We start from the raw sequence: 17,726 nt of genomic DNA on the forward strand, positions 1-17,726 counted from the left end.
CAAGGCGACCATGGATGTGAAAAACGATACTGCGATCCAACCCCATACCATTACTGCCTACATCATACGGGATCAATGCTTGTATATACCCCATTCTACTTACAGGACCACCTGTTATAAGACCATAAGAAAATAAACTTGTTAACCCTGATGAGATACAAACAACACTCAATGCTAATCCATAATTGCCAAAAGACTACAAACATAAATAAACACGCTTCTGTATAACAAACATACTGATAACTCTCGTTTTAATTCCTATTAATCAAGATCAATCCAAGTTTACTTGTTGTCTCCTCTCATACCTGCTTATAACCCAGTTGATTTAACCTTGCAGCATCTCTGGCTTCAATCTCTTCTGCGGTCAATTTAGATGGCATTATCAGATAACAGTAAAAAAAAGGGGAGAAGAAAAAAAATGCAATGTGTTTAAATAATAGTATATTTTTCACCAAATTTGAGAATTGATCTGCGATAAAATGAGAAAAATTAAAGTTCAAATTGAGAAGTTTCAAAAGCAAAGATAGTAAAGTTCTAATGATAAGCGCCAATTATAGTAATTCGAAGTTGACAATCGCTTTAGCCGATCATTTCTCTACCTTGACCAATCATTTTTGAGAACCCAATGTTAGTTGTGTTGAATTGTAATAAGACATACAACCCATCCACTTAATCTATCTCTACTAACACTTTAGCATTTGTAATTTTTGTGCAACAAGATCAAATGACCATAAATCACTTCTCATCTTTTTCCTCTCCTCTTTTTTACTTATCAATGCTTTATTGTCTTTGCCAGAAAAATTGCTTTGTTCGTAAAACAAATCGTTATCGATATCGATTGGTTAGTCGTCTGAAATCATTTCTTTGACATTAAAGTCGGTAAAATTGATATAATTTAAAAAACATAGTCCAGAAAATAGGGTTAGTAAAAAAAAAAGCAAGTGTGTTAAAAAATACAAAAATATAGCAAAAGTTTGACCTTTTTTGACTTGTTTTACCTCTTCATTTTGAGAGCTTCCAACAACTATCTGTGGAAGACTGTTGACCCATTGCTAATATTTTTATGCATTTTCGTGTGAAAAAAAAATGCTGAAATTAAAAGACCTTAGTCAATGCTTTGATGCCGCATGAAAAAGAGGTCATAGTATTCTTGTGAAAAAACGAATTAATCTTGTTAAGAGGTACCTATAATTAGAAGTTTTGTTAACTATTTTAGATTTCTTTAATAAATCACAGGTTTTTTCGTGTGATAGATAATGAGAAAATTATCGATTATAGTAAATGTGGTCAGCCATTCTTCCTTGCAAAAATACTCACATTACTACCAAGTCTATGTCTTTTGTAATGCCATCTTCCATAAAGGTCCTAGAAGAAAGAATACTTGAAAGTGTCTTGATATCATTCTGTGAAACAAATGTAGGAATATAGATAACATAACAAAAGTATGGTGTTAAACCAAATACGTTTTAAGCCAGTTAAGTCGAGTTTGCGGTCACATTGACAGAGGGAAGAGACGAAAACCTAAAGAATGCAATGAGGAAGGTCATGAACAAAAAGAAAAGGCTATCGTAATCGATGGATGTGTCTGCCTAATCCGCAAAAGAAAGTTATAATAAATGTACCCTCTTTTTTACTTAATTATCTTTTTGTTGTTACGCCTCTACATTTGAAATATTCGGACTAGCTTTGTATTAATGCCTATTCTAAGATGATTTACAGGAGAAATGGAGTATAAAAATGTTGGCTCTTGTAGTAAATTAATACAGTAGCATAAAGAAATGTGAAGTATTCATCTTCTACAATCATAAAAACCAGGACCATTTATAAACAGACATTTATTGATTTGCTCAAATTTACTTCTACAATGGCTCACAAAGAAGAACAAGGAGCCCGCGTCAGCAATGATTTAGGTAATATTGAAACCAGCAGCATTAGAGCCAGCAGAAGAAGAAACAGGGCCCTTTGGTTTTATGGGTTTCTTGCGTCTGTATCCCAACGGTCTAAGTCTATGGCGTCCGCCTTTCCAGCGACGAGCGAGTGTTTTCCCCTCCGCAGCTTCTTTACCCTTCTGCAGATCAGCAGCCTCTTCTTCATCATAACACTCGCTCGTCGCTGGAAAGGCGGACGCCATAGACTTAGACCGTTGGGATACAGACGCAAGAAACCCATAAAACCAAAGGGCCCTGTTTCTTCTTCTGCTGGCTCTAATGCTGCTGGTTTCAATATTACCTAAATCATTGCTGACGCGGGCTCCTTGTTCTTCTTTGTGAGCCATTGTAGAAGTAAATTTGAGCAAATCAATAAATGTCTGTTTATAAATGGTCTTGGTTTTTATGATTGTAGAAGGCTTAGATAACATGTAGCAATCTTATCAAGGTATACTCTGCTCTAAATTGCATTCATTTGCCAAACAAGCAAGTGCCATGATATACAAAGTCGCTCGTCTTGGTCTATTGGGGCCTGCCGACGATATCCCTTTGTTCGCATTATTAATCATTCTGATTATCAAAACTTGCAATAGCTTAAAACGATATAACATTAAAAAGGTTTATGTGCATATATTGATACAAGGCCAAAAGGTTTCTTTTTTAAAAATTTGCAGCATAATGGAATATGTAGTGTAAATATCTACAGTACTTTCAAAAGTTCTCGTTTAGCCATTCCGTTAAAATCAACGCTTTGAAGACCAATACTGGAAGCAATCACCTTTTTGACTTGGTCGCTATATTCTACTGCGCTTTCGTTCTGTTTGGGTGATTTAGGTTCGCAATACACAACATTTACTGGTGTAATCCATCGAGTCATTCTGTAATACGCATAATGCATGAATCCCTTGCGTGTGTCCCAGTAAGGATCACCAAAATATCTATCATATCTTAACCCTTTTATTAGAGATAACAAGATAGAAAATCCTACTTACTTTATACCCACTGGGCATACTTTGACACCGAGTTCAAAAGCTCCTTTTTGAAATCGAATAGCATATCTGTTGTTGACACAGGTGCCTTCTGGGAAAATAATCATTGGATTCTGCCATGTATTGGAGTTATGTACATGCTTCTTGAGACTATGCATGATAATTAACAGTGTTTAGTTTTATGGAGCACCCTACCTTTCTGCCAATACTCTACGTTCAGTAATATTAGCACGATCAAATGTGAGAGAATGTAAGTAGTTGAGCCCGTTATTTTGTAAGAAGCCTGAAGCAAGAATGAGAAGCTATGATTCGATAATATCTCTTTTACCTAAAGCGCCTGCATGTCTTGCCATCACAACAGCATGTGGGAATCGATTTGCACTGAGTAAAATATAGTCTAAATAAGACGTATGATTGGCCTAGCAGATGTGTCAGAAAAAGATGATGCTTCTAGCAACATACCACAAACACATGAGGCTCATTTAACCGAGGTTTTTGTCCAATATAGTTCACTTTCACACCTAATGAAAACAAGATGCCTTTGCAATAATATTTGACACAAAATGACTAACAGGAATTAAGTTGGAACATAATCAAGACTCTACTTACCACAATATCGCTATTTTGTAACGCAACACCAATTGGCAATGTTACAAAGAAAGCTATTGTTGATGCTCCAAGTGTGACAAATCGAAGTGGGAAAAGTATGCCGTACCGAATGATTGCACTAGGTACAGAAGTGATTGCATAATATATCTTTTCTAGTCGAGACATTTGAACTTTATCTGATGTAAAACATGTTGCAAATGATAGCTTATTTTATATAAATATCCTGTTATTTTACATGTATATATATGTACCAATTGTTCACGGGTATACTCTGTATTACATGATCTACTCAAAATAAAATAAGACAGGGTTCAATTTGAAATGAACCTTACTTTTTATTTGTACCTTGTATATAGTCATTTCTCATCATATCGAGTGATTCGCTCGATGCACTCTTAACACTTAATAAGCTTGGGGTAAGGAACTCTGGGTCTTGTGGAGGCATATTGTTTAATGAAAAAGGAAAAAAAGCAAAAAAAAAAAGAGATGGAAAAAAAGCGGAATCTTAACCAATAAAGGATTTTTAAACAGTCTCTTCTTTCTACTTGGTTTAAGATACCGCATCTTTTTATTGTATGAATTAGTTGAATAAATAATGGATTTTTTTTTAATATCTAGATGACAAAAGGAGGACAGAGAGGGAATAATTTAAAACTATAAATACAAGGATCTTTTTTAAAGCTTGAATACGATTCTGTTCTTTTGAGGCTGAGCCTTTCTTCGCTTGACGGCCCAGTCACGGGCAATCCAAAGAATACAGACTCTTTCCCAAATCAAGGTAGCAGCACAATTGGCTAAACAATAACCCCACAATTGCCAGCGGAACCATTTAGGCATGACATTGTGACCAATAGGAGAGTTATAGTCTGGAATATACCAGTTTGGCTTAGGGTATCCAAGTTCTTCTAATACACTAGCAGTACCACAGTTGATACGGAAGATACAGCTATAAGGATTAGGATCAGCCAAGGTCATGTAACTTGTGCTGACAAAGAAACAAGACCAGACAAACACAAGGGCATAATTTCTCCACCAAGATTGACGGAATTGAGAACCGAAATTGACAATGGCACCGCTGTTAAAGAATTGGAAGATAATGACTAAACTGATCACCTGTTATGTAATCATGTCAATAAAAACTATCTATGTAAAGAAATATATTCTTACCGCATCTTCGTAATTATCACCCAATAACCACCATTGAGCAGAATTGATAGAAGAACTATCAAATTCACTACAGATAAACCAGTCTTGTTGGAAAAGCCATACAACACTGCAAACAATAAACCAGAAATTGATGAAGATAACGCCTAATAAAGAAACCAATGTATAAGCACCTAAAGGTTTAGCAGTAGGGCGAGATGGGCTTAATTTCTTAGCAGGTTGAGCTTGAGTAATAGCAAAAGTCATGGTAGTTGTAATAAAACCATCAATTGTGATCCAGACAGATTGATAGGCAATAGCTGTAAAGTAAAACATGATTAATTCCCAACAAGCCATACATTCACCGTAAAGAATCAAGAATTTGTAGTTGGAAAAACTAGTAGCAAGAGCGGCTCGACCTTGTTTCAAAAGTTCAACACATTGCATAATAGATCTAATCATATTAGCCTTTATGCCATTCTATTTGTATTGCTTACCTGTTGTTTGTACTGAAAGGAGACACAATAGAAGCTTCAGCTTCAGATAAAGCCAAGCCAACATGGGCAGCACGAAGAGCACCGCAATCATTACCACCATCACCACACATAGCAGTAACGCCCTTCTCCATGTGAAGTTGAACGCACATTACCTTGTCATTGGGCGTCATACGAGCAAACACACGAGTCATCAAAAGGTATTTGCGCATTCTATCTTCCTTGATCAAGGCTTCGAAAGCACGGCCAGTAATAGCAAGTTCAACACGCTTTTCATGTTCTTCGTGAGGATCTATATCAATCACTTGGTCCACATCGACTTGTTCGCCCGAATCCACATCATGCCACACAACAGAGCCAGAGACAAGGTCACCCAGAAGCACACGTTGATGGGGTTCAATCATGCCACATTGACGAGCAATGAAAATACCTGTTAATGCAGTATCACCTGTAATCATCACTACACGGGTATCACCACCCTTGAGTTCAGCAATGGCCTGTGTAGTGTCGTGCTTGAGCATGTTACGGAACAAGACAAAGCCTAAAAAGTGACAGTCTTGTTCTAACTCATCTCGAGTCATAGATTTAATTTGTTCCATGGTTACGTCTTGGCCCAAGACACCAATATCACGGTGTGCCATAGCAAGTACATAACAACCTTCTTGTGCGTGTTTAGCAGCTTGTTGATCGTAATCGACAGGAATTGAGTCAATTTGAGAGAGATACTTGACACGCTCAAAAGAACCTTTAAGGTACACGTGGACATGTTGGGTCTCAGGGTCAAGAACAGCTACAGATTGAGAAGCACGGGCATGAACAAATTCAAATCGACGCAAGACGTGAACCAGCTTTTTGTCTCTTTCTGCCACAGGCGCAGCAGAAGCAGCAGCCAACGTATCGAGGTAAGCAGGATCAGCAGGAGGGAGTAATTCCCATTTCATGGCATTAAAAGATTCAATATCTACAGGATTACCAATGAACTGACCCTTGACTTCAGTCACAGCATGACAGGTAGCAATACCCATGGCTAAAGTAGGTTCCATCTTTAAGGGATCTTCTTCACGATGATCAAAAGGAGCAATAGGAGCAGAAGGAGCAGCAACAGCACCATAGAATTCCAATCCTTCGCGTGTCAATGTACCTGTCTTGTCAAAACAAAAGATACGCACTTTACCAGAAAGATTGATACGAGGAAGATCAATACATAAAATCTTTTTGTGACGAAGACGAGTGGCACAGACAGACTGGTTGATGGTAAAGGCAGCAGGCAATAAGGGCGAAAAGATTTCAGAGATCACAAAGACACCATAGAACCAACTAGTGATATTACCACGACCCATCAAATACAAAGACAAGGCAAAAGCAACAAGACCCCAAACTAAAAGAATTGAAATGGCCACCTTGATATGTTCGTTAAAGATAAAAGACACAGGCGAAGGGAAAAGAATCTTATGAATTAGCATACCCTTTTCAGACGAGATACCTGTACGAAGCGCCAAGGCAAAGACACGGCCCACGGTAGGTGCAGGTGTGGTTTGAGAGACAATGGTACCAGCAAACAAAGTATTGACTTTACCAGATCCGTTCATTTCATACATGTTATCGTCATCGGGAATAGCGAATTTTCGGATAGGCATGGCTTCACCTGTGAGAGAAGATTCGTTGACAACCACTGTACCAGACAGGATGACAGCGTCACAAGGAACCAAGGTGTTTTCCTCGACTTCAAAGACGTCTCCGGGTACTAAATTAGCACTTGAGGCCGAGACCCATTGACCATCACGCAACACAGTAACATCAGTAACATGTTCAGCCATTTCTTTGATACGGTATTCTGCTCTTAAACGCAAAATGACACGGATAAAGGCAGCCACAAGAATGATACATGTTTGAACAAGACCCATAATGTAATATTGAAAGTAGTACCATACCCACATACACATCATTTGATAGAGATACAAGAATGAAGAAAATCTATAAAATCAAATAAGCTCGCTAAGCTATGAACTGCTTCACTTACTCTTGAATAATGGCAACAGGGATAGAAGGGACAGTAACACGGATGATGTTCTCGCCAATCAAAGCAGCTCTTCTGTTAGCTTCATCTGTAGAAACACCCTTTGACCAAGCTTGAAGTTGTCGATTAGTTGAGCCGAGATCGAATTCATAAGGTTCAAATCGTCCTTTGTCTGTGTTGTAAATGTATCTCATACATTGATATTCAAAGTAGCGAAGTTTGTTTTCTGTCGCTTTGACAGGACAGGTTGTGACCACGATATCTAACCTAAAAGGCAGAGTTAGTTTCATATAAGATTTTTGCTTTCTTTCTCCTACCCCAATCGTTTGATGACACGTTGTTCGATGTCTCTGAGTTTAGAAATCCATTTACTGCCGTCTGCTAAGAAAATCAATTCATCTTGTTTGCGTTCAATCTGAACATAAGGACACTTGTGAGGATAAGACTCAATTCTAAAATAATTGCGAATTGTCTTTTTCTTGAGCATGATCAAGCAAAACCAGGCAGCAGCAATATGCCAAACAGCACAAAAGATTTTACTGGAAAGGTCACCCGATAAGAAGACAGCATACACGCCGCCCATTGTACCATCTATCAACAGATTGTGTTACATGTCACGAAATCAAAATGATGTACAACTTACAATAATCACCCACGATAACACCAAGGAAGACAAAGAAAAGCAAGGTAGTAATCACTACTGATCCAAATCCAAAAATACCGAAATAATCTGTCAAAAAGCCACGAAACCGCAATTTTTCAGACTCTTTGATAGAACCAGTTGAAATGGTCGAGTCGTCCTTGTTTAACTGCTGCTTTTTTTCGTCCAAGGCCATATCTTGTTGACATCCTTCAGCTTCGTTGACTTCTGTGTTGACTTTTATGACAGTATCGTCTTCCATAGTGGCTTTTGATGCCAGTGCCATTGCGTTATGATACTTGAATTCTCGAAGGTATTTGTATATAGCCCAAAGTGCCAAAATAGCAGCTTCAGCGCTCATCAACACCCACACAGCAATCCACATAGGTTCTCTAAACGTAAAATAAGGGTCTACCACAGGACAGCTTAACCAAAGCGAAGGTGTCGAGAAGTCGCCCCAGACACCCACATTTGACACGCTAGCACTTGAAGCGCATGTATTTTGGATCTGTGTGACTTGATTGATAGGATCGAAGTGAGTGATATTAACAAGTTGTCCAGCAGCACAAGGGTAATATTGAATTGTATCGTCGCCACATTGACAAGCATTGGCAATACCTTCACAAGAAGTTTGACAAGTACCATCGCCACAGAAATTCAAACCTCCGGGACAAGTCGCCGCCAAAGAAGAAGGGCATAAATTCTGGTTGGTAACGCATAGTAAAGGGCAGGCTACATTGTCATGTCTTCTCAAAGGACACTTATTACCATATCGATCATAGTCATTAGCTAAAAAAATGTCAGTATAAAAAAATTGTCAATAAAAAATGGTTTTTACTTACGGATTTCAAACAGGGGTATAGCTGTTGCACCTATGATAAATGCAGACAGACTACACAAGACAGCATTTATTTTCATAATGTTCAGTCTTGTCTTATTTTCTTAGCCACTTCTTTTTAGTAGAAAAAGAAAAGTAAAGAAAAAAAAATATATATATCTCTCAAAGAAAGAGAAGAAAAAAAAACTCTAAAATTCCGGTTGAAATTCTCGTCACAGCGATTAGAAAAAGGTACCACCAGGACTTGATTTTATTGGATTTATTTTTACTGCCACTTTCCGATGATTGGGGAATAAGCCAGCAAGCACAAGAGAAATGATCTTTGCTAATCTTGTACTACAGCAAAATGAATTACATCTTCTCACATGATAGATTCTTTAAACACTTTAGTGTACATCTTTTTTCTTTATTTATTTAAACAGTAAGATAGAGTTAAGATTATTTCCAGATACATATAGGAAAGATTGGATGAAGAACACAATGTAACATTCGTTTCACAAAACCTGAATTTTTTTTCTTTCTTCAAATGCGCTTAGCCTTATATTTTTTTAGTGTCACAATTCAACTGTATATATCTTGTTGAAATTTAGGCGTAAGGCGTTACCATGTCAAACAAAATGCGCTTTTTAAGATAAGCTGTAAAACAGGTAAACTTTCCAATTGCATGAATCTCTTTTGATTAAATAGAAAATACAGGTTTTTATTGGAAGATATCAAATGAGAATGGCTTTCTGATTTACTAATCTGTCTGCTTGATTGTAATGGCTAAAATAGCTCATATTAAATAGCTCTATACTTACAAAGGAAATAAAATATAAAGAAGTTATCCTATCAACAAGTAGAAAATGCCTTTGATATCTTTTTCAATAAGTCTTGTTTGTTCAGTGACAGACACTATGGGACTCCTCTGATATTTCTATTCTCAAAGATAAAATGCTTCCATACTAGTTTTTGTAACGAAATTCCTAGATTTTCATTCTTTGCATTGGCAGAAAGTGATTCAACTGAGTCGAAAATCTGAAGTTGAAATGACACACTCTCTCTTTTTTTAGCAGTGGTTTTATCTTGGAGCATCATTCATACCTTGCTCCATATCAACTAGTAAAAAAAAAAAATGGCTTTGAGCAACGGAAATACAAAAAAATACAGCACTACGAAAGGTATGAGTTCAATAGTAAAATCTTGTTATTTATTTATTCAACTAGATCTGTTGAGTGAAGAACAACAAGATGTACTCAAAGGCAAAGGAAACAAGATTGAGAGATTGCAGTCAGGTAATATAGATACATAAGCCTTTGTTCAAAGCCTTCCTATTTATCAGTCATTTTCAGAGATAACGCACCTTTCAAAACCATTATTACAAACAGAAGGATCCTTACAGTGGTCCAAACACGTTACGCCTGGCACATTATCTGTATTTCAAGACGAAAAGAGTTGGCATGGAATTCAGATTGATGTAAATCGAAAAAGTAATATAAGAGAATTCAAGGATGCAAATGGACTATCTTGGAGCAATATGAGAGAATCTATGCATCTAGATTCTGAAGGTATATTTTGCCTTAGAAAAGGATGTGAATTAATAGTGCTTAGATGAAAGTGCGTCTGAAGAAGGTTCGCCTGTGACAACAAGGTTAAATGCAAAAGATATGCAAGTCTTTGGCTCAATGCCTATGGAAGAAGATATCGTTGTTGTCAAATGTAATAACTGTCATCGTCCGTTATTACCAAGTAAATTTAAAGAACATTCAGGTATTTGAATTCAGCCAAGCACAAAAAAGGAGATAATGACCGAAAAATGGAAATTATTATCGTATATAGAATCGTGTATTGGCAAGCAAGACTTTTTCTCGGATGAAAAAAAAGTCTTCTCGCTTGAAGGTAAAGAAATAGACCTGAGACGTTGCATTCATGTGTTTTGTAGATGAATTGAGTATTCCAACTGCTAAAAGACCACCTTCCGCTTCATTAGAAAAAGTTGAAAAGAAGAAACTTAAAAAAGAAAAACAAAAAAAGACAACAAAACAAAAAGGTAGGACAGAAATTGTGTAAGTCTTTATGTTATTAACCTCTCATAGCCCTCTCGATTTAGACAAACAATGTGGTGTCATTCAGGGCTTAAATAACACGCCATGCACTCGCTCATTGACTTGTAAAAGTCATTCTATGGGTGCTAAACGTGCAGTAGAAGGTAGATCACAGCCTTATGATGTCTTATTAGCAGCCTACCAGAAAAAATCAATTGGAAGACCTAACGGCAAAGAAATACCTTCCAAGAAAAAAGGTAAGTATGACATGCTTTTTATTATTCTAAATTATCATTAGACATGACAGCCTCAACTCCTACAACACCAACAACGACAGCTACAGCAATAACAACAAGCACTGCTGGGAAGTCAATTAAAAACCTTAAAAGATTACAAAATCAAGTTTCTGTTAACTGCTCAAACCATAAATCTAATTTAGTTTCTCAAGCGCCGGAAGAGCCTTTTATAGATTCAGACGAAGAAGTTGAGTCTGTGATGCAGGCACTCAGACTGAGTAGACCAACACCATTGGCGCAAAAGCCATTTTTCTTTGTTAAACGTAGACGTCAGTGTTTTCGATTACGGGATATATTATTGGATGCCATTACACCTAAATCTATAAATGACAGCACCATTACATCTATAGAAGCGGCAGAAAGTCGCACAAGCTACTATCAACAACAGCAACAGCAACAGCAACAGCAACAGCAGCAATCACAGCCGCAGCAATCACAACAGCAGCAAAACAATTTTGGTTACATTATCATGGACAATAACTTGTTTGACCCAGCCAATAGTAACTCATTCTCGGTGAGGTAAAATGTACATATTACACTCTTATGCATGTGATCTTCAATAAAAACATAAACATCTTTTTTTTTATACATAACCCAAAACTGGGAATTGCCTTGTCTGTTGAAGGCAAAATACAAATCAGGACGTCTATTTGATGGGTGAAAGTAAACCAGAGACAAAGAGAGTTACACGACTTGTAAGGCTATTGGTCTTTTTCTTTGAATGAATGAGTTACTGAACGGTGATTTATTAGCGACTGTTTTTTGTCTACTGCTGAAAGTGCAAGAAAAAGGCTCTTCGAGTCAAATAAACGTTTATATATAAAAAGAAGGCTTGTGAATGACAACAATCGTGTCTCCTTTTTTACTGTGTGTAATGTATGTCACATTGATATCGATCAAACGAAATAAAAGACATTCTTTTTTTCTTCTTTTCTTTTCCTTCTCTTTCTTTTCTTTTTTCTATAATCTTTTTTCTTTGATTCTATGTCAAATACGCCTACAATTAGGTAATAACAGAGTGAAATGTAAATTTAAATTGACTTTAACAACTAGCAATATGGATCATGAAATGCCATTCAGAAGAGACATTCAGGACAGAAATAGACGCCTTACTTTACCACCTATATCTTCTATGGACAATGGGTTTGCCAGTAAATCTTGGCCGCCACCTTCGACAAACTTGACACCTTCACCTGGAAGCACAAGTAGCCTCACTATGCAAATGCAACAAAGTAATATTCTTTCACCTCCTTTAGCACAAACGAATGAACATCCACACAGTTATCCTAGAGTAGACTATTTTACAGCAAATAATTTAAATCATCGCCGCCAAGCGTCTGTATCTTCAACAGGTTTTAGCAAGGCTATAAATAACAGCATTTCAAAACAAATAAACACTGCAGATAGCATGAACCCCTCGTCCTCATCATCATCAACGACAAAAATTGAAACCATCTTGACATCACTCTCCACTCCTTCTTCTACACGAAGCATTGAATACGACATTGAACAAGTAAACAAGCCTTCTTATTTAAAATATAGCTAAATCTAATTTGCTAGGTGATTCGACAATGCAATACTTTATCAGATAGCATGAACGACAAAAAGCGACATATTATTGAAAGTAACCCAGCATTAATACGACCATGGCTTGACGATATGATTGGAAGAGCCAATGAAGTTTTAAACGCATTATTAAGGTTAAGGAAACATCAACTAGCAGCTGAACATCATCATAGACGTAGCCTAGATGGCCAGGTATGAGAAATGACTCATTCTCTAATTGAGTAACATGACTAATCATGTAACTTATACAAAGGAAACTGAATCCTGGGATAATAATCCACTGACATCCAATAATGTTTTATCATTGAACTCGGGAAAGCTTCGAAAAAGAGGGGTAAGCAAGTTTTTTTTAGGTTTATTTACACAATCAACTTTCTATAGAAACGACCTGTATTTCAAGGTCGATGTCATTCTTGTAATATTTCAGAAACACCAGAATGGAGAAGAGGGCCTGATGGAGCACGTACACTTTGCAATGCTTGTGGTTTACGTAAGTAGAATTAAATGCTTACCATCTAACTCACCTCGTATCTAGATTATGCTAAACTGGCAAAGAAGAAAACCAAGCAAACAGATACTAAAGAACAAGATGACACGAGTATGAAGTAACTTTACAAAAATAGCTATATCTTTGATAGTAAATTATAGCTTTTATTTTACAACGACATTGTAACACTATTTATTATTTCATCTCCAATTGGTTCGTTTCATTGATAAGATCTTTACAACGAAGTTACCATTCAGGAGAAAGTAAAAAGGAGCAACAAACAATAGATAAGCTTTTCCCCTTATCTCTATCACAGATCAGAGGCCCAGAGAAATTTTCTCATCAAATTCCAGGAACACATGTCGGAAAAAAAAAGACGGATTTCATGCAATTTTATACCCAGTATTCAATAACAGTTCAGTCCTTTCGATTCCATGTAAAAGTTTTTTGTTTTTATAGTAAAATGAAACGAGTTTCCATATTTCTAAAATGTAAATTTGAATTCATGATTACTAAGCTTCGTAATACTTTTAGAGTAGAAGCCCGAAAAATCGGCAGGTGCAAGCTAATGCCTGGTTTTTAAAGGGTATTCTTTTCTAAAATACGTTCAAGTTCCGTCCCTTAATTCCTGCCAAGCATTCAAAGCAAACACAAAAATCAAAATACATTATGTTCTTTGTTGCATGTTCACTGTATCTTATTCTATGACAATGTAAATAAATAGCTCTTTTTTACAGAAATTTCCCGAGAAAAAAAAATAGAAACTTTGATTTAAGTCTAGCATCCGATATACAAAAAAATCTTGAGAAGAGTGTCACATACAAAAAAAAACTAAAAATGATGTCAAGGAACAAAACACTGTCAAAAGATTTTGTTGATAACGAAACCAGGCGCCTTTTTATTTATGATACATTTGCATTTAGTCAAAGCATTATTCAAAAAATACAGAGATTCTATGATCAAGACAATACAAGTAGACTTAAATAGCAACCAGAAATGGAAGATGAACATGCTATACCAAAAAGCAATCAGTCAAAAGATACTTTGAAAACTTGTGCAACAGGGTTAAGCGTCATGGCTAAAAAAGGATTTATCCGGATAGATAGACCAATAAATAAAAGACAATTAGTAGCAAGCACTTTTCTCACCGTTATTGACTATGATATGAACGAGATCTCTCTATGCGATGAAGATATTGAGACTGTGCCCGAGATTATTGTCAACGCAATGTTGATGATGAGAAAAAAGTGAGTGCAACATCATATCAGTCATGGAGTTAGATGATAATGGAACTAAAGGAAGGGCTTGAGAATGATGAGGCTAACAATAGCTCAAATGAAGTTAATGTACAAGGGGCGAAAGCGGTTTGAAAGAAGCGAAGCCTCTTGAAGACCTGACTGAAAAAAATAAGACAATAACAATGCCAGACGTGTACACGCTCAGCAGGATATCAACAAGCTAATTGCTTTGTTAGTCGAACAGGTACCTATAAATCAGGCAGCCTCAAAGACAGGAATAAATGAGGAACCCGCCTATCGCTTCAAATTGCAATGACAAAAAACTGGGGAGGTACCTCAATAGAAGAAATGAGGACACAAGGTGGGAATTGTCTCTGAGCTTACTGAAGAACGCTCTGAGTTTATTATCGGCATTGATGAGTGTTTAACTACAATTGTAACTGGAATACAGTATTTTCAGAAAGTATTCGTGCACTAATAATTTTTTCTAAGTATGCCAATAGTTTCGGGAAATAGTGTATCTATTCTCTCTTCATCTCACAACATATATAATCTATATAATTAAAAACGAAATTTTACACGCTTTCACTTCACTTATGCGCATTTTGTCTTTCGTTCCAACTGTTGTAGTTTATGGTTTACTTAATAAATTCTCATCAAACTTTTCTTTTCCTTATACATTTCATAGAGTCACCTTTATTTGAAATGATCACCTGAAAACACTTGATAGAGATAATGTGAAAACTTAATATTAGCATATAGATTTGAAAATAATTTATTGGCATAATAATTATGCATGAACATCAAACAAAAGCTATTTTATATTACTAAAGTTTTGCTACATAGTTGGTTAATTTCTATCTCTGTTCTGTGCTGAGTTCAATTTGCTCAAATCTATTTCTGTGTGATCATCTTCATGTCACAAACAAGATATAAAAAAACACAATTAGCCACTTATTCTCTTTTCTTTCTTTTATACATATATTTTATCTTAAACAACCTTATCTCTTTTCCAATTATCACTATAACTATCACTGAATACCAACATTTTGGTTAGTATTTCTTACTCAATTATATGAATAATCCTTTATTTTAACACTCTATATTTTTTTTAGTTTAACTTGTTGGTCACACATACTCGTAGAGGAACTTGATTTTTGACAGGAGAGAAGAAAAGGAAATAAAATATATAGAATTAGAAAAATTAAATCAATCGGAAATCCTATTCATAAGAATATGGATTTGGTGATTAATAGTTGTAACAATTGTATCGGTATTAAAAGGAATACTGTCAATGATGAGTTGCCAGTAAGCTTTCCAGATATAAAATTGAGTAGTCGAGACAATTACAAAAAAAGGTCGATAGAGAACAGATCGATGATGGAAAGGTGACTGGATAAAGTGTAACGCATTCAGAATGTCAGTGTTGGTAAACATGTAAGTAGGGAAATGATATTGAAGTATCAGAGACCAAATAAGATTCTTTTTCGGACAAGAAACGATAAAGTGATCAGTGTCTTCTTCAGCCGAGGTACATAGCCTGCAAAGAGTACTAGATACAGTGCCAATTTGATGAAGATAAATGGCGGTGGGCAACTTCTTACAGAGCACCCTATACCAGTGATTACGAGCAGGAAGTAAGATGGGGAGTGACCAAAAGAGGTTGATGTCTTTTGCTGGAATGAGGGAGAACAGTGATATCGTTCCAATATTTTTTAAGTTGCGGAAACTGTAGAATGTATACCTGGACCATAACTGATTGTGTTGGAATTGTTGAACGAAAGTAGTAATGTTGAGAGCAAGTTGGACATCTTCATCAACATCAGCAACCATATGGTCAAAAAGATAAGGATGCAATTTTACTGTTCGTAGTTCCAAGATTTCTTTCTTTAACCTTCGACAAAGTGTTGGCTTTTGAATATATTCATGTTCGACTTGCAGTCTTAGACGACATAGTGAAGGGTCGTAGGTGAAAAAATTGCTTGCTAGGAAAGTCTTATGTCCGTGCAGCCAGTGATCAGCTGGGTAAGATATCATCAAGTAATATAGAGGTAGCTGTAGTAGGGTAGCTACCGGGCACCTAGAGAAATTGAATTGAATGCCAAAGTGGTCAAAAGCTTTGTAACACGCATTGACGATGGAGGTAGGGTGGTTAAGAGGATGAGTGCGCCATTCAGGAACGAAAAAGGACATTTCAGGAGGCATAGGACCTGGTGTGATGAGATTCATATGGTGTTTGAATAGAGGTCGAACAAGTGCTGAAGAACTGTACGGGCGAAAAACATGGTGAAGATGTCTTATCTGTAGTACCGGATGCTGTGTTGCAGGTTGTAATAAACCAATCCCACCTTGATCAAGAGGTAGACTCAATTGTGAATACGATACAAGAGGTCGCTTGTGTTGCCAAACATATTCATAAATGATACTCTTCAGCTTTTTCAGAAAGACTTGTATTGGTTGGAGCAACCGTAATGCATACCATATCTTGGTCATAATCAAGATACTGGTGACGGTTGCCCGGCCTCATAAAGATAACTGTCTTGAAGAATATAAATGAAACTGTTCCTTTACCTTATGAAAAAGTTTGCCTTGAATAAAATTTCGTTGATGGATGGTGTAAACCATATAGAAACCTAGATAGCGATCCCAGTCCTCATCCTTATCTCCACTGAGTGAAAACGCTCCAGTTTTGGCTTGATTAAACTTTGCATTAGAGACATTTGAATATTGCGAGAGGTGATGTTGCAGCCTGGTGAAATCATCGTGTGTGTTGAGTATGACACAAACATCATCGGCATAGGCTATAGTCTTTACAGATTGAGAAATCCCATCAGAGTTATAACTGTATCCAGTAATTGCCCGATCTTGTTGAATGGAAAGTAGGAGTGGTTCCAAAGCTAAATTGAATAAAAGAGGAGACAAGGGATCACCCTGTCTTAGGCCTCGTTGCTGAAAAACCGTCGGTGTAAAGTATCCATTGACATTCACTTAAATAGAATTGCCAAAGAAGAAATTTTGTATACACTGTATGAATGGACGGCAGAAACCAAAGGACACCATAACTTTTATCAGATATTGTGGATTGACGCAATCATACGCTTTTTCTTGATCAAATAAAAGGTCTATACCGGGATATTGACGATATCGGGCTTGGTTCATCAACAGATGTAGCAAAAGACCGTTTTCACCTACGAACCGTCCTTTCATAAAGCCAGTCAGTGAGCACTGAACTATATTGTCCATGATAGGATTTAAACGAGAATTGATTACTCTGGATAGGATTTTTGCATCACACTTGATGAGCGGGATAGGTCTCCAATTTCTTAGGTCCGTTAGATCCCCTTTTTTTTGGTAGTAATCGTACTCTAATGTCTTTCCATGAAGCAGGCGCAACATCAGTGGTTAATGCGTTGTTATATACTTCTAAAATTAAAGGTTGTAAAAATGGCATTTGAAA

General features: G+C 36.6%; 6 protein-coding genes across 6 annotated transcripts; 3 read left to right on the plus strand and 3 right to left on the minus strand.

Moving 5' to 3' along the window:
• Positions 1 to 2,628: 2,628 nt before the first annotated feature.
• B0P05DRAFT_475408 (uncharacterized protein) lies at positions 2,629 to 3,691 on the minus strand (the record flags this gene model as incomplete). The annotated part of the gene is made up of 6 exons (XM_051574836.1): positions 2,629 to 2,806; positions 2,921 to 3,067; positions 3,113 to 3,200; positions 3,246 to 3,336; positions 3,380 to 3,484; positions 3,527 to 3,691. The coding sequence occupies 6 exons, from the start codon at positions 3,689 to 3,691 to the stop codon at positions 2,629 to 2,631; spliced, it is 774 nt and encodes a 257-aa protein (XP_051432365.1).
• Positions 3,692 to 4,201: 510 nt separating this feature from the next.
• B0P05DRAFT_475252 (uncharacterized protein) lies at positions 4,202 to 8,738 on the minus strand (the record flags this gene model as incomplete). The annotated part of the gene is made up of 7 exons (XM_051574828.1): positions 4,202 to 4,639; positions 4,694 to 5,123; positions 5,167 to 7,137; positions 7,184 to 7,447; positions 7,498 to 7,771; positions 7,824 to 8,609; positions 8,663 to 8,738. The coding sequence occupies 7 exons, from the start codon at positions 8,736 to 8,738 to the stop codon at positions 4,202 to 4,204; spliced, it is 4,239 nt and encodes a 1,412-aa protein (XP_051432366.1).
• Positions 8,739 to 9,507: 769 nt separating this feature from the next.
• On the plus strand, positions 9,508 to 10,865 carry B0P05DRAFT_203532 (uncharacterized protein). The gene is made up of 7 exons (XM_051573209.1): positions 9,508 to 9,818; positions 9,864 to 9,932; positions 9,990 to 10,205; positions 10,249 to 10,407; positions 10,477 to 10,536; positions 10,580 to 10,687; positions 10,734 to 10,865. Exons 1-7 carry the CDS (start codon positions 9,773 to 9,775, stop codon positions 10,745 to 10,747), a joined length of 672 nt encoding a protein of 223 aa, XP_051432367.1. The 5' UTR covers positions 9,508 to 9,772; the 3' UTR covers positions 10,748 to 10,865.
• Positions 10,585 to 11,618, plus strand: B0P05DRAFT_203526 (uncharacterized protein). Its single transcript, XM_051573208.1, has 3 exons — positions 10,585 to 10,687; positions 10,734 to 10,939; positions 10,981 to 11,618. The coding sequence occupies exons 2-3, from the start codon at positions 10,822 to 10,824 to the stop codon at positions 11,499 to 11,501; spliced, it is 639 nt and encodes a 212-aa protein (XP_051432368.1). The 5' UTR covers positions 10,585 to 10,687; positions 10,734 to 10,821; the 3' UTR covers positions 11,502 to 11,618.
• A 304-nt stretch (positions 11,619 to 11,922) lies between these two features.
• On the plus strand, positions 11,923 to 13,229 carry B0P05DRAFT_203567 (uncharacterized protein). Its single transcript, XM_051573210.1, has 5 exons — positions 11,923 to 11,985; positions 12,032 to 12,491; positions 12,539 to 12,736; positions 12,798 to 12,878; positions 12,926 to 13,229. The coding sequence occupies exons 1-5, from the start codon at positions 11,963 to 11,965 to the stop codon at positions 13,040 to 13,042; spliced, it is 879 nt and encodes a 292-aa protein (XP_051432369.1). The 5' UTR covers positions 11,923 to 11,962; the 3' UTR covers positions 13,043 to 13,229.
• A 2,249-nt stretch (positions 13,230 to 15,478) lies between these two features.
• B0P05DRAFT_475328 (uncharacterized protein) lies at positions 15,479 to 16,306 on the minus strand (the record flags this gene model as incomplete). Its single annotated transcript, XM_051574833.1, has 1 exon — positions 15,479 to 16,306. The coding sequence occupies one exon, from the start codon at positions 16,304 to 16,306 to the stop codon at positions 15,479 to 15,481; it is 828 nt and encodes a 275-aa protein (XP_051432370.1).
• Positions 16,307 to 17,726: the final 1,420 nt, after the last annotated feature.

The sequence above is a fragment of the Gilbertella persicaria genome (genome assembly GCF_025201335.1).
Source record: "Gilbertella persicaria strain CBS 190.32 chromosome Unknown B0P05scaffold_36, whole genome shotgun sequence".
Taxonomy (NCBI): Eukaryota; Fungi; Mucoromycota; class Mucoromycetes; order Mucorales; family Choanephoraceae; genus Gilbertella; species Gilbertella persicaria.